This window comes from Genypterus blacodes, unplaced genomic scaffold (assembly GCF_046128005.1).
Source record: "Genypterus blacodes isolate CSIRO-AG114 ecotype Tasmania unplaced genomic scaffold, CSIRO-AGI_Gbla_v1 ptg000112l_1, whole genome shotgun sequence".
In the NCBI taxonomy this organism is placed as follows: domain Eukaryota; kingdom Metazoa; phylum Chordata; class Actinopteri; order Ophidiiformes; family Ophidiidae; genus Genypterus; species Genypterus blacodes.
In genome coordinates this window covers 2,752,776-2,767,881 of record NW_027466916.1, presented here as the reverse complement: position 1 = coordinate 2,767,881, position 15,106 = coordinate 2,752,776, and the positions used below count along the sequence as shown (strand labels likewise).

The window sequence follows — 15,106 nt, the reverse complement described above, 5'->3', positions numbered from 1 at the left end:
AGAGGCGAAGGACAAGGGCCGAGTTGTGTTGCAAGGCCTGATTATGCGCGCTGTGGGGCCGCTTTCCTGCACGCCGTGTTTGTGTTGGAGCGGGCGGCTCCAGGCAGATGTTGCAAATGAAGGCGGCGCTGTTGTGTGTTGACACTGCAGATAAAATGCGCTTAAATGATTTCTAATTACAGGTTTAAGGAGAAATATTTCCCAGCAGCACTATATGACATCATCATCAGGCTTTATGATAAGAGATCTATGACTGATAATGATTCCAAATGAAGATAACTCTACTGTGAAGAAGAAGAAGAAGCCTGGCTCATTACCTTACTGCCACACAAGACTGATCGGGAAGGGAAGACGTCTCGGTGCTCCGTCAGCATCACAGCTCTCCTCTCTTCCTGTGCTGCTCTCATTGTGAACTCTGTGAACTCTCTGCTGTTCTGATATCACCTTCCCAAGGTCACATCACGTCTGTTATGTTGACATGGGGACAGTATTGGCTACATGAGATTTTCAGTGTCTCAGCTGTGTCCACACACACGCACACAACACACAAACACACACACACACACACACACACACACACGCACGCACACACACACGCACGCACACTCCCTGACTCGATTGAAGCCTTGTTTTTAACCAATGAACGGATGAATGACCCTGATAAAGCTTGATATGTTTGATTAGGAGGCTTTGATAACTGGGGTTTTGTTATTAAACTGACAGAAGCTTTACTGCAAAGCCACAAATAGGTAAACCAGTGTGAACAAACATCTGAGTTCCTTCTTTTTCCAATGAGGCGTACGTGTGTAAGTATGAAGTGAAAGCAAACATCACGGATCATTAGATATCTAATGAGCCGTACTGGAAGATAGTTAGAATAGATAGATAGTTCAATTCAATTCAATTCCACAACCTGGCAACCCAGATCTTGTTATTATTGGGTTATCCCTGAGAATGAGTAGAAATAGAACTATTTACCTATTACTATTTCATGTTTATTGTCAGGCACACACACACACACACACGTACACACAAATTACGGCACAATGCCAGGAAAAAAGAAAAAAGGGGAAACTTACACTGTTCATGGTGAAAGTTGCATCATTGCGCAACACTGACACGAGGTACGGGGGGGGGGAGAGAGGGATGAAGGGGGGAGAGATCGGTCCAAGTTCTCCTCCTCCTCCTCCTTTGGCTGGTTCTTAGTGGTCGCCGCTTGTGTCAGTCATGGTGGGGGGAGGAGGGGGACGGCGGGGGGAAGGGAGGGGGGGGGGAGGAGGGGGGGGACCGCTTAATTCCTATATGCCTGCCTGTCCACCGCAGGGCTCAGATCACCGCTGTACGTGCTTGTGTGTGTGTGTGTGGCTGACAGCAGTGAACCTCAGCGCGCAGACGAGCCTCCGTGTCGGGACGCGTGTGTACTTGAACGCGTCTTTCTTCACTCTACCTGATTGACTCTTTTTTCCCGTGAACCTTCTGGATGTTACCGTCATCACTGACGCATCTTCGCGCTTCCAGCCCTCTTTTCTGTCTGAAGTGACTTTACGCGTGTTGGAGAGGCGCGTCGCCAAAGTTGTCTCACGTCGTTACGCGGTCACATCGCGCAGTTTCACGCTGGGTTCATGCGGCTTCACCTCTGACAGAAGCTGGACGTTTTTATACCGGGGGAAACTTTCATCATCACCGCTTCTTACAAACATGTTCGGCAAGTGCTCCGCGCTGCTGCTCGGGTTCTTGTTCCTGGCTCCGGCGCTGGCGGAGGCGGAGGCGGAGGCTCAGCCGTGCGCCCCGTGTAGCCTCCGGTCGTGTCCGGCGAGAGGCACGCGTGTGTGCGGGGGCGGCCGGAGCCTCGCCAGGGACCCGTGCGGCTGCTGCGACCAGTGCGCCCGGCTGGAGTGGGAGCCGTGCGGCGGGACGGACTGGACGCACGGATACTGCGCCCTGGGGCTGACCTGCGCCTCCGTCAACCACACCCGAGCCGCCACCATCCCCGAGACCGGAGTGTGTAAAGGTGGGTAGCGCGCGTGTGTGTGTGTATGTGTGTTAACTGTACTGAAGCTTTTTTTGGGGGAAAAACGGAGAAAAATGCATTATTGAGTGATTTATAGAGAGAATGAGTGTAAAATGGCTCCTGGGGTCCATTAGTTTGGCAGCATTGAGGAGGCTTCAGGGCATCACTATTGAAGTGTCAGTGAAGCATGACTGCAGTGATTCTGTGTGTGTGTGTGTGTGTGTGTTTACCTCGCCTCTGGCTGCTCCCCTGGGCTGAGAACTTTTCTTGTCTACCAGCAGAGGAGTCATGTTCAGCAAGCCTATCTTCTTCTTCTTCTTCTTCTTCTCCTTCTTCTTCTCCTTCTCCTCCTCCTCCTCCTCCTCCTCCTCCTCCTCCTCTTAGCTTAGTTCCCTGTCATGACAGTGACTTTGGCAGCAGCTCTTTGGCACTGTGACACCATGTCAGCTCTCAAGGGCCAAAACTTCAGCTGCTCCGTTTGAAACTCTGAGTGACATTTAAGAACAGGCAGCTCAGTTGAGATAAGACAGAAAAAACAGTCTGTTTTCATTTGTGTGATGGCAGAACACAGCGTGCCCCTGAGGCGTCCAGGCCGGATGATTATGATTTCTAACTTGGATTACTCTGTCATATAATGTGATTTAAGGATAAAAAGCTGCCATTTGCTCGCCCGGGTTGTTTACTCTGCCGACTCGGAGCAGTTAGGGTTTGCCTCATGATTGCAAAAGTCCTCAGCATGGTTTTCATTGGCGCCCCACAGAGCTGTACTGTTCTCCCCTCTCCAAGCAGAGCCAGGCTGTTTCACTGCGACGCCACGTTCACGTTAGGCACAATTTCACAAACTCTCAGACTTCAAAGATTCGAGGTAAAGTGTGTGAGTGTCGAGTTCCTCACACACACACACGTCTTCCCCCCCAGGAGCAAACAGGCATTTAGAAGACCCCCCCCCCACACACGCACACACTGCCTCCCCCACCTGCTCTGTGTCCGGCCCCTTTCAGGATGATTGAAGAGGACTGACAGCACTGTAGGAGAGTAAGCAGCTCACACACGGCGGCTGGATCCTCTGGTCTCCCCGCTCGCCCAGCATCTCGCTGCGGGGTGGTCCGTGTTAAGGCTCTATTAGGGTCTCAAGGGCTCTCCAGCCCCCCAGGCCGTACCCGTGAGACACAGCTGCTGATTGCACTTCATTTACAGGTTAGGCAGGGGTCCGTACCCCTACATCCCCTCTGCAAATGAGCAGCTTTGGGAAGGATGGAAGATCTAATGGCTCCTCTGATTGAGTTGTGCTTCTGATCTGGTAAACCCCTGTGCAGAAACACACCCACACACACACACACACACATGCAACAATTACAGACTGACACGCTCACACGCATACAGTACACACACTCTGTCTCCCAGGGGGCGGAGGTGGAGGTAAGTCAACACCTCCCAGTGTGTTCTCAGGGGCCACAGTAGGCCGGCTGTGTGCGAGCGGGAGGCTGATCTGAGATTTCCCTCCTCAAGCTGCAAGAGTCTTAAAGTGATTAGGCTTCCAATCAGGAGTGGGGAGAGGGGGGAGTGTTTCCGCTGTGTGACCCCCACACCCCCCCTCCTCCCTCTCTGCTCACAGGCTTTACTTCTCTGGGTAGTTGTGCCCACCTTTGTAACGCTTCATCGGCTTTAGATTTGTCATTATTTTCCAGCTGGACAACATTGAATAAGGTATCGGATTACCTATCAATTATAGACACGATCCAGAGTTCCTGCAGTCAAGGGGAAATCTGGAATCGTGGTTGAACTTGGAAACACAGCGCGTTCATGAAAGCATGCTGGAGAAGCTAGAGATGATGCTGATATGGGAAAGGTATTTCAAATGTCAGGGGAATGAACTCCTTATCTGTTCATTACTGGACAAACATTCACTCCAGGCGTTTGTGCCGGAGCGAATAATAACACAATGTTATATCATCTAATCACACACAACGTTTACATTAGTACATCTAAATCTGGACGCTGACATTTGAAGTGCAGGCAGACTCTGATTCCTCTTCTATTCCTATCAGCCACATCTGTGTCGACGTCATTCCTCAGGTGAACTCATTCGGTCCTGTCTGAAGGTTTTGTTTTGATGTCACCCGGCGCTCTTGTCTCCTCCGTCCAACGCCAACGCCAACTTCCCCCCGAGCCACTTAACATGCCATGTAACAGGAATGTCTGTCTCAAAGGGACACGATGTCCACTACGCTCCTTCACATGCCGTCCGCGCCCCCCACCTCTCCTCCTCCTCCCCCTCCTTCCTCCAGTATTATCTAACGTTTCAAAGACTTCCTTTTTAGCTCGCTATCGGCCCCGGGGCCTCCAGAGGTCAGCTTTCCCATCGCCAGTTGCAAGAAGCCAAGACAAGCCGTCTCGGTGGCTGAGCGAGGAATCCCCTGGGACAAAGCCACAGACCCGCAGCCAGAGTCATGCCAGGCCAGACCTGCCGGGAAGGGGCCCAGATAAAAAAGCTCCCGACACCAGAGCGGAGCGCCGTCGACCTCAGGGTGACTCGGCTGAAACGGCCCAGACAGGAACAGAGAAACGGGGGGCTGAACGGGGTCAAAGTCATAATTAGTTAATGACAGACTCTCCTTTATGTCCAACCTTTCATTAATTGTCTGGACCGGTTGCCGCACGCCAGATTGAACACTCTGCCAGTGAAAACACGCTGGCGGGCAACAGGAAAACCTCCAGATGGAAAAAATGTGGAGGTGAGGATCGTTTGTGAAAAGCGAAAAAAGGAAGTCACGGGGGGAAAGTTTTTTTTTTTGGGTTTGGTTGATTGAAAAGGCTGCTTGTGCCTGTGCCAGTGTCTCCGGCTGCCTGGGAGAGACATTAACAACCCCAGAGCCGCTGCGTCCACACTCAGTGGGATCACAGCGATGGTATGAGCGCTGCGTTTCAAGTGTCGTGTAGCCATATATCAAGCAGAGGGAAAGTATGCAGCTCTCTCTCCCCCTCTCCCTCCCTCCCTCCCTCACACACACACACACACACACACACACACACACACACACACACACACACACACATTACATACTTGCAAAATCTGTGTTACCGGTCAACATTCTCATTAAACATGACGCCGTTTTATGGCAGTCAAAGGGAGAATTTGTCTTTTATCACACACAGATGTATTCACGTCACTCACAAAGCCTATATTCCGTTCGCAACACATCTCCAAATCCCAGTGTGTGTGTGTGTGTGTGTGTGGGAGCCTTTAGTGTCACTCTGGTGATCCCGGGGAATCGTCTATCCAAGCTGCTTCCAAGAGGACACGGAATGTTTGACTCTCTGGGTCTTTCGTTCACTCCGATGCCACAATTTATTACAGAAAATGTGCGACGTATTCCTAAAGCGCCCCCAAAGTCTGTTTCCTATTAATACGATTCAAAATAAGATGTTCTTTTTATTTACAGCACTTAAAGGCACAGCAAAGAGATTCCATTCATTCTGAGTCATGACACTATGGTTTTGTCCAAATCCAGAAGAAGGAGAAGTTTAGAGAATCTGGTGATGTGAGGTGTGAGTTTAGGTCAATGCAGAGATCAGGTAAACACTTCTCTCCTGTGTGTGTGTGTGTGTGTGTGTGTGTGTGTGTGTGTGGGACAGTCCTCTTGTATGTTTTGTTCTATAGCGTCCCGATAAGCGTTGATCCGGCCCTGACTCTTGATTGAGGCGTGGGAGTGGAGGTGTTATTTGTTGTTGCTGCGCTGTCGCCCTCTGCACCCTTGAACAGCTATAGAGAGCAATTTGGAGGTATGCATGCGTGTGTGTTGCTTGTGAATGTGTGTGAAGCACCATCAAGGACTGACGTGTGTGTGGGGCCCTCTTAATCTAAGGGGTTTTGATGGCTGCTCAGCTCACACGGCTCCTCGCTCACGCCTCTCAACTTGATCCAACATTTTTGTCCAAGTGGGGGATGAGCCCCCAGGTGCCGTGTCATGGGTGTGTGTGTGTGTGTGTGTGTGTGTGTGTGTGTGTGTGTGTGTGTGTGTGTGTGTGTGTGTGTGTAGGGGGGGGTGGATAACGGGTAACGGGTCTGGAGCAAACGGTGCTCCAGCAGGCAGCGGAGGTAGAATCCCTGCGAGGGCCTCACGCTGCGGAACTAAAGCAAACAAACGGGCTCAGCGGCTCAGCGTGGCACAACAAGGCAGAGGTCAGAGCCTGAACACTGGCTGAGCCTTTAAACAGAGACCTGGCTCTCCATCACGGGGGGCTCTGTACCTGCGTGCCCCCCTGCCAACAACATACTCTGAATCAAAAAACCCTCTCTTGTCCTCCGCAGTGCTCCCTGACCATCCAGAGGCCGGCCTGGAGGACGAGCGCTGCCCCCTGGTGACGGGCTGCGACAGGGCGGGAGGTCAGTGTGTGTGCGACGCTCGACACACCTGCCTGGGCTCCTTCACCTACCCGGACCAAGAAACCTGCACCAAGGCCAGCAAGACAGGTGAGGCTGAGCGCTCCAGTTTCTCCCGCCGTGCACGTGTGTTCAAGCATGTGCACGTGTGTGTGTACGTCTGTGTGTGTGTGTGTGTGTTGACAGAGAGGATAGTGTGATCCATTGAGAGGAGCTAATCCATAACAGATGTGGCTCTTTGGTGACTAATGCGACTTACATATCATAGTGATGACACACATGCTCAAGCTTTGTCTGCCGGTGCCCCCACTCACACATGTGTGGTGCCCTTGTGTGCGACTCATTGATGACTGTGTGTGTGTGTGTGTGTGTGTGTGTCCCGCGGCTGGCTTTCCAGAGAATCGGAGACACGAGCACCGGGAAAGGCACAGGGAGAAGTACGTGGGCCCGTCGGACCCGGCCTGCATGTTCTCTGGGTGTAACCTGACCGCCCAGGGTTGTGTGTGCGAGTCCCAGAGCTGCCACCACCACTTCTCCTACATCAACCGCAGCCAGTGCCAGGAAGCCGCAGGTAACCTTCAAATGACCTACAGCAGCGACACAAAAGCTTGAAAATAGATTCATTAGATACAAAGACACATTTACAAGAGCGGAACTTTTATCATTCACTTCAGATTCCACACTTATATAATTTAAACATTGATTTATAAACTTTGCCTGTTAGAGGTTTCGTCCTTACAAATCACCTCTGAGTGGAACGCAGCTCATTAGGAATGAAGGGAAGCGAGCGGCTGCTGTTGGAACCAAAACCTCCACAGTTGATCGCTTCCCTCTTTTGAATGTTTGGACTTCTTAGATACAAACAGAATCTAATCTTAGGAGAAAGATTGAGAGGTGTGTAGGGTGAAGGAGAGAGAGTGTGTGAGCGGGCGCAGGGTGTAACTGTATAGCGTGTCGGATGAGTTCGCCATCAGCTTGAGCGAACCCAAGGAGGCGTGTTTACCTGGAGGTGTGCGCAGGAGAGACGGAGGCCCTGAAGTGGTCGCTGCTCCCTGGATGACATTTTCAAAACAGGGACCAAGCTCGCCATGTGAACTGGCTGAACCTCTGTGAGTGTGTGTGTGTGTGTGTGTGTCAGGTAAATGTCGTCTGCTCTATTACTCAGCAGGTCTTTCCATGTCTGAGAAGTCGAGCGCTTTAATGAAACTTGTAGGAAACTGAGCGTGAGTCTGAGTTAAGCGATGACGCTCAGCTCGGTGGGCGTGGGCCTGCAGGACTCTGGAGGTTCTGTTGCTTCGCCCCTTATTTGCTGACATTAGGAGGTGTTGGAGCAAAACGTTCGGAATTAATAAGCAGCAAACACCCTGGAATAACTGCTCTGTGGTTCCTACTGCCTTGCTCAAGGGCCCGTAGGGGGGAAAGGGCCGTTTAAGGTGAGAGAGGCTGGACTCTACAGCTTAACACAGAGCGTTTACACTGTGTTCAGCCATTAGCTCGGTGAATCCCACAGGAAGTCGGTCGCCTTGTTTTGGCGCCTGATCAAAGAACCAGAAGAAGAATACACTGTCAGGCTGTCAGCGCGGGGCGTTTTACGACCTCGCTCGTCCCCAACAAGCCGGAGCCTAAACGGGTGACAGCTTCAACTCGCCGCAGTGAAAACAGTAAACAACATTTTTCCGCAGCTTATGAGTTCTCACACACACACACACACACTCACACACCCCTTCCGATGGCCCCTCATTAAGTAAGAAGCCAAGATGTGTGTGTGCGTGTGTGTGTGTGTGAGAGTGTGTATAGGAGGCAAGATGCACTCATGTACATGCCCTGCGTGTGTTTATGAGTTTTGTGCGTGCCCACGTGTCATAAGCCAATGTGTGTGTGTGTGTGTGTGTGTGTGTGTGTGTGTGAGCGAGCATCTGAGCCTCTGTGTCTGCATCTGCGTCTGTGTGTGATAATTATCTTGTTTGTGTAGATGTCTGTCTGGGCAGAGAGTTTCCTCCGTCTGTCATCAGTGGGAGCTTCCTCCGCCACCAGACTGGGACCTGTGTTTAAGGCTCTGATTGGCCGGCTGAAGCGCCATGTCGTACTCAAACATCAAGCGGGCGGCGGCGTCTGTACGAAAGCCGTTATTAAGATCTGTGTCAGCGCGCCCCTCTCCCGTGGCTCCTCCCCCTCCTCAGTTCGACGTTGGGACACAGCATCCTCTGTCTCGGCGGGGGGGTGGGGGGGGTTTGTAGACTCACACATGGTAGTGGTTTGTCCCTGGCTTTCCCTCTCTCTCTCTCTCTCTCTCTCTCTCCCTCTCGCTTTACTTTCCCTCTCCTGACTCACTCGCCGCTCCCTCTCCGTTGGTGTTTGCTCGGTTGATGTCATTTGGCCTCAGCCGGACGCGTTCGCACTCAGCTGTCGGGGAGTAGCGGGGATGCGATAAGTCTAAAAGAGGGGGAGGGGGCGTGGGGGAGTGGAGGAAGGGAGGGGGGTGGGGGGGCGTACAGGAAGATGGGAAGTCACAAGCCAGGCCAAGTATTTTGCTGAGGTATGTGTGTCAAGCTCTGGCCCCGGGCCCTTTGCTGGGCTGGTGTTTGGTAGTTTAACACTCAGGGATAGTTTACATATTTCATTCATGATAAGACCCCTCGCTGCTGTTTCTGTGGAATTCCCCTTCCGTTGTTTGCTGACAGGAACTTCTCAGTCTCCCAGTTTCATAAGAGCGTCTCTAAGTGTTTTCTGAGGTCAGCCGTCGAGCCGCTGAGCTGTCGGTCGCCGCTCACACAGAACATCAGTGAACAACAACAACGCCTGAAGTTAAAATAGGGAACTGGGCTGAGTGGATGAAACTGATCTTAAAGCAGGTTAAGTGTGTGTGTGTGTGTGTGTGTGTGTGTGTTTAGGTTGATTTAACACTGACATGGTTTAGTCTGGTCCAGTGTTCCCCCCCCCCTTTACGGTTTGTTTGGGCTGGTCCGAGCCGCTCGTCTCTTCCGTGTGAAACCAGACAAACCAAAGAGGAAACGAAACATTCGAATCATCTACAGGCTGATTAGCAGCAAAGCCAATGAGCCGTGTCTGAAAACACCATTCACAGGTTTGAAGGAGGTCACAGGTTGTTGGTCAGGTGGTCAAGCGGAGCCGGCTATGACATCATTGCTTTAAAGTTGAAAGGATCGTTAGTTCTGCTCAGCCGGTTGCTGTCATTACCGCTCTTAAGCTGGACCGCCGCCGGCTGGCCGAGCCGCGGGATGACGCAGTGCTGCTGCGTGTTCGTGAGTGGTCTTGCGGAAGCCCCCGTTGTTCCCCTGCAGGTTCCCCCGGAGTGTGTAATCGTTATGTGTGGGTAGAGACGTTAAAGGGAGAAACCAAAAACTTGTGTGTGGCAAATGAGACAAAGAACTTCCCTTTAAGGCTCGCTGGGATCACTGTCAACCCACCCACAACTCTCGGTCAACCACTAACCAAGCTAAGCCAGCCTACATTAGGCAAACACCAGGGTAGAAAAGCCAAGACACACACACACACACACACACACACGTTAACATTAAAGCCTCCTTCTCCCTCCTGCATGTCTCTCTCCCTTTACTACATTTGGGTCAGAACAGCATCGACCACAGTTTCAGCTCGTCGACGTCGCCAAATGAAATCACTCGACAAGTCAAAGTTGCCGTACTCGTTGCCTCAGCCGGTTGCCTCAGCCGGTTGCCTCAGCCGGTTGCCTCAGTCGGTTGCCTCAGCTCGCTCCTGCAATCGGCCAGTTCTCTCGTCTCTTAACCGAAAGCCAACAGCTGCATGCGGCCAACATGTGTAAGAGACTCCAGTGCTTCTTCCACTCTTGGTGCAGCAGCTGTCTGCAGCACAGGTCGGCTCCAGACTTGTGTTCTACTTTTGGATCGGGAGCCTCTGAGGGACGTTACATGTAAGGAATCTTCTGCTTACCCGCCCTCGCTCTCACACACTGTACGCTTCTTCCTGGATGTAATGACAATAGACAATGCAGAGTGGTGCTGACTGTTTGGGGGTCTCTCTGCCTGATGGAAGCCCCTCGTGCTCTCTTTCTTTCCCGTTATCCTGCTGGCCATCTGACAACAAGGAAAAGGGTGTGTTTCCATGGAGAGCTCACACACACAGCGGACATTAACAGCGCACACACACACACACGCACGTATGCGTCCACGAATGCATCTCTGCACCTACACGTGGACATTCTTATGACCTCACCCAAATGCACACACTGACAGCTGCAGCGCCGTTGCCCAGGACAACGCTCTAGATCACGCTTTTCATCTGCAAATATTTAGCCGAAGTGCGCGAGAGCGTGCGGGCCGCCGACACAGAGCGTGCGGCCCGCTGCCTGCCTGCACGCCGCGCTACCTCGCTGCTCTGACCATAGTGTCAAGTTCCCACTGAGTGTTTCTTCCCGGTGACCCCGTCTGTGCCTTCTGGCCCGAGCCCCCCCATCCCCCCGCCCCCAGACCTGTTTGCGGTCCTCACACACATTCGCACAAGCGCACAATGCCGACTTTCTCAGCTGTAACTGCTGGTGGGCAGAGGGCCAGGCCCCCGCAGCTCTATGTGAGAGACGGCCCTGATGTGTCCCCTTTGCGCGGCAACTTTATAAAACCTGAGGACAGACCAGAAACCCACGGAGGGCAGCTGGACTGAGACAGCTTTGTTCTGCGCTGACTTGCTTCCAAAGTCAGTCAGTGAACAGAACTCACATTGTGCACTTTTTTCCATGAGTAAACTCGGGCTGTCAACACAGCCTCCTCTGCCTGGCCGAGCCGCTCGGGTCGGGGGGGGGGAAGACTGCGCTCCTTGTGCCCCGACATGAAGGGAAGAAGAAGAAGGCCATTTACAGAGGAGGTGTTTTTCTTTCTTCAATGGGCCGCTGAGATGCCAGAAAAATGCATTGTTGACAAAGCCCATTCTGTGCTAATGAAGCAATTTCCGTATCCCGCCTCTTCCAGCCCAGCATCAGGTGTGTGTGTGTCGGTAACATTCCCAGCACTGTACATAGTAGCCGGGTGTTCATTGAGGTCAAGGGTCGCCTGGTTTTACACACTCTGCTCTATCTCACCAGTCTTCCCCGAGAGCGCATGTTGGCTAATCTGCAGAGCGAATTTATCAAGCATGCCAAATCAGCCTTTTGTGTTTGTGTTTGTGCAAGCTGGAGCACGGCCACCATTGTGATACCAAGAGTGGTCCTGCGGTCGGTGACTCACTAATTATAGCCATTTATGCCCTGAGATAGAACACAAACAAAACGGGGGTGAAATCCATTTGCCGCTGACTTTTTTCCGCGCCGTCCGTCCGTCCGCCTTTTGTGCTCACAAACGTGCCAGCCAGAAAATGATATTAATTAGACCTACAAGGGTTGGAAGACTTCCACGGATGGATACAAGCCTGTTCATTTGAATGATAATGCAATGTCTGCCAGCTACTTTTCCCAGCGCACTCTAACCCCGTCCATTATCATAACTAAAAGAGTAATCAGCCTTCTCCGGGAGACGTACAATACACAGAAAGTGTTATTCAGTGCGGAACATTGTGCAACAGCGTCCCAGGGCATTTTCTATGGCTTTAAACAGCACGCGGTTTTCATATGCAAACCAGTCTTCAACTGAGCAGCGGCAGACTGTGTTAGACTTTATTGCAAGTAAAACATTCTCCAATCAGTCGTTTCTAACTCAAGTTTATTTAACTCCAGCGCAGGAATTAGGCCAAAAAACCGTTAAGAGGGTTGTAGCCTCCCTTAATTTGGGGGCTTTCCCTTCAAATTCTATGACACTATTCAGTAACCGGGGGTTTATCAATGAGAGCTTTGTGGCGGCCGCTCACTATTCCCAGGTTGCCCGGGCAAACAGTACAGTACAGATACCTCACACTCCGGCTCTATTTATCTACGGACAGAAAAATCCAACGTTTCCTTCATCCTCAATTTCATCCGTCTGATTTGACCCCCGCCCCCTCTACATAAGGCTCTCAGTCACATGGACCTTTTCCTCCGTACTTATTCGGAGTACGGAGACATGAAAGGGACGATCTGACCACAGTCCACCTCAGGTCAGACAAATATGTCCGTTTATGAGACCTTGCAGTGATGGCTATACAGCACAGTGTGTGTGTATGTACGGCTGGCACAGGAGAACCATTATGGAAATCAAAAGTCTGGGCTCCGATCTGCTCTCCAGTTAACTTTCACCATCTGGTGGCAAAACCCAGAGGGATCCACTTACAGGTCTTCAAATGTCACGGATGAGCCACATCCTCTGTGAGAATCGTGTTGCGGAGCAGAGCCAACCGGCCGAGTCTGGGAAGGCCATCAGCACGACTTCGGCTCCTGGAAGCGCCACCAAAAACCCCCAAACGCTGTTACACAATCCAACTGTGTTTCATCCCCCTGTCCTCGAAAAACCATATCCACACGAGGACTGTCGAGTATTCATCTAAAATAAATCAAAAGCCGCTGAATTTGACTGGTTTATAAGTGAATTAGTTGTTCAAGGGAGTGACGATTTAAACTAAACCTGTAAGTACGTCGGCTTTTCCCTTTCTCATCCATCATCTCTGTCTCTCATCTTTCAAAGTGCTACAGGGAGAGTGTGTGTGTCTGTGCACATGTGTGTATTAACTTGCCTTTCAGCAGGAGATCTGCGAAACAACTTAGTGATTGACAATTATAGGACGGGACGTGAGTCTGCCCTCGCCAGTGCTTCTCCTCTGCCCGTACTGTATACATTACAGTGACACTGAGAACCAAAATAAACACCTCCCTTTGGTTTGGGTAATCCAATCTTTGTAAGGTGGCTACTGTTCTCGCACAATGTCGGTACAGAGGGGCGCTCCACTTTTCTTTTCCTGAACGGGCTCCAAAATACACCCCGGAGCCCCTTTGCCCAGATCTCCTGCAGCCCTGGACCCCTTTCCTTCCTAACAAGGGGTATCAGAGCCATTATGTTGGATCTGGCAAATGAATAGACAAACACGTTCTGGTATGCTAAGTGAAGGGGAGATTCTAAACTGGGGAGAAGAAAAGCTCTGTTGAATTTTCGGCTGAGTATTAATGACGGGATTTGAGAGCGCGGAGGCGGAGGAGTGTTTGGATTGTGGCTCCATCCAAGCTTGGGTGGGATGGGAGGGTGCAGATGGGGAGAGTTTCAGAGCAGCACTCCAACTTCACCGAGGGGACGACGTAAAGGTGTCACGGGCCAGAGCGTGGATCTGATGACTGATTGACTTGTGATCGGGGCTTTTAGGGCTGCAACACGAGCAGCACACGACTCCTTCTCTTTCTTGTGGCAGCCAAACAAACGTAAAAAAAAGAAAAGCGTGTGTCCGTTGCTGCAGAACACAGCCAAGGGCAAGTGTGTATAGTTAGTGATGAAATGCAAATAAGGTGTTCTATTCTCATGCTGCGATTACCTGAGTAGTTGATAACAGAGCTGGATGAAGTAACTGCAGGACGTCTCATAGCTGCATGTTTGTGTTCCACGCATGTATTACACACACTGCCTGCCTTAACGTTAACCGGCGTCCACGTCTGTGTGTTTCAGAGGAGCTGAAGTGTGCTGGAGTGACCTGTCCTGTTCTGCCGGTGCCCTCCTGCCCCAAAGGCTCCGTCCTGACCAAAAGTTTCACCCCGCCCGCCGCCTGCTGCCCCTCTGTGCCGCCCCAGTGCACGTGCGACCTCCGCTCCTGTCGCAAGCCGCACTGCCCGAGCGGACAGCGGGCCGTGCCGCTCAGCCAGGCCACCGGGCTGCCGGGGGACTGCTGCGACGTGTTCGAGTGTCAGAAAGGTAATTGCATCGGTGTGCTGCGACTGGTTTCCAGCTGGGGGGCGGAGAGAGAGCGTTGGCGCAGCCCGTGTGAGATTTGTCGCCTTTGAGGGTGCAATTATTTTCATCAGAGTAGTGATTTCCTCCCTGATGACCGAACGCCGGGAGATGAAAAGGAAAGCTGCTGATTGGATGGTAATTACCGCCGGGCTGGTTATCAGTCTGGGCCACTGCCTGCCAGTGTTCGGCTTCAAAGGCATTTTTTCAGGGGAGTATCCGCAAAAATACAGTGATTGCCCAGAGGGATGTGAAGTATAATGGGTTTTTGAAAGCGCACATATCGGTGGGATGATTGCTCCCACTCACCTGCGAGGCAGAGATAATGGGAACAAGAGAAGTAAAAACGGGGAGAGGTTTAAAGTAGCCACACCTTAAACCTCTTGCATACAGTAGAATCAGCCAGGAAGCCCGGAGCGTGGACCCACGCTATCAGCGTCGGTTCTGCTCCCGACAAATATTCACAGTTTTACAACAACAGAACAAATTCCCGTTCTCACCCCTTCCTCGTCCATAAATGAGTGCCGTGTTCCGGAATGAATGGACTTAACGAGCCCAGTGACCAGAAAAGTGCTTAGGCTACAACTTTGCTCAACAGAAGTGCAGTGTCAAAGGGTTCCTGTCTGGTCACACATCCAACGGGGGGAAAGGTTCAACAGTTCATCGATGGGAATGCTTTTTATGTGCGCTATCCTGCCAGCGGGGAGGGTAATCGAGTCCGGCAGACCGGCAGAGGCTGAATGGCAGCTATGGGGGCCACGGGATCAGAGTTTTGATAACAAGTGTCTGCTGCTCTTTGGGCGCGGGGCTTGATGCCTTTTGTTTGGGCCCGGCCGTCCGTTAGGCTTGCATGACTGCGTGTCATATCAGAAAGCTCCACGGACG

The 15,106-nt window shown here is 51.8% G+C and overlaps 1 protein-coding gene across 2 annotated transcripts in view; it reads left to right on the top strand.

Moving 5' to 3' along the window:
- Positions 1 to 1,301: 1,301 nt before the first annotated feature.
- LOC143009637 (cysteine-rich motor neuron 1 protein) overlaps positions 1,302 to 15,106 on the top strand; it is a 29,454-nt gene continuing 15,649 nt past the window's right edge. For both annotated transcript variants that reach the window (XM_076161692.1, XM_076161691.1), the window contains exons 1-4: positions 1,302 to 2,011; positions 6,324 to 6,485; positions 6,793 to 6,966; positions 13,943 to 14,185. In XM_076161692.1, the coding sequence (XP_076017807.1) occupies positions 1,699 to 2,011; positions 6,324 to 6,485; positions 6,793 to 6,966; positions 13,943 to 14,185 (892 nt within the window). In that variant the 5' untranslated portion in view covers positions 1,302 to 1,698. The remainder of the gene's footprint in view (positions 2,012 to 6,323; positions 6,486 to 6,792; positions 6,967 to 13,942; positions 14,186 to 15,106) is intronic.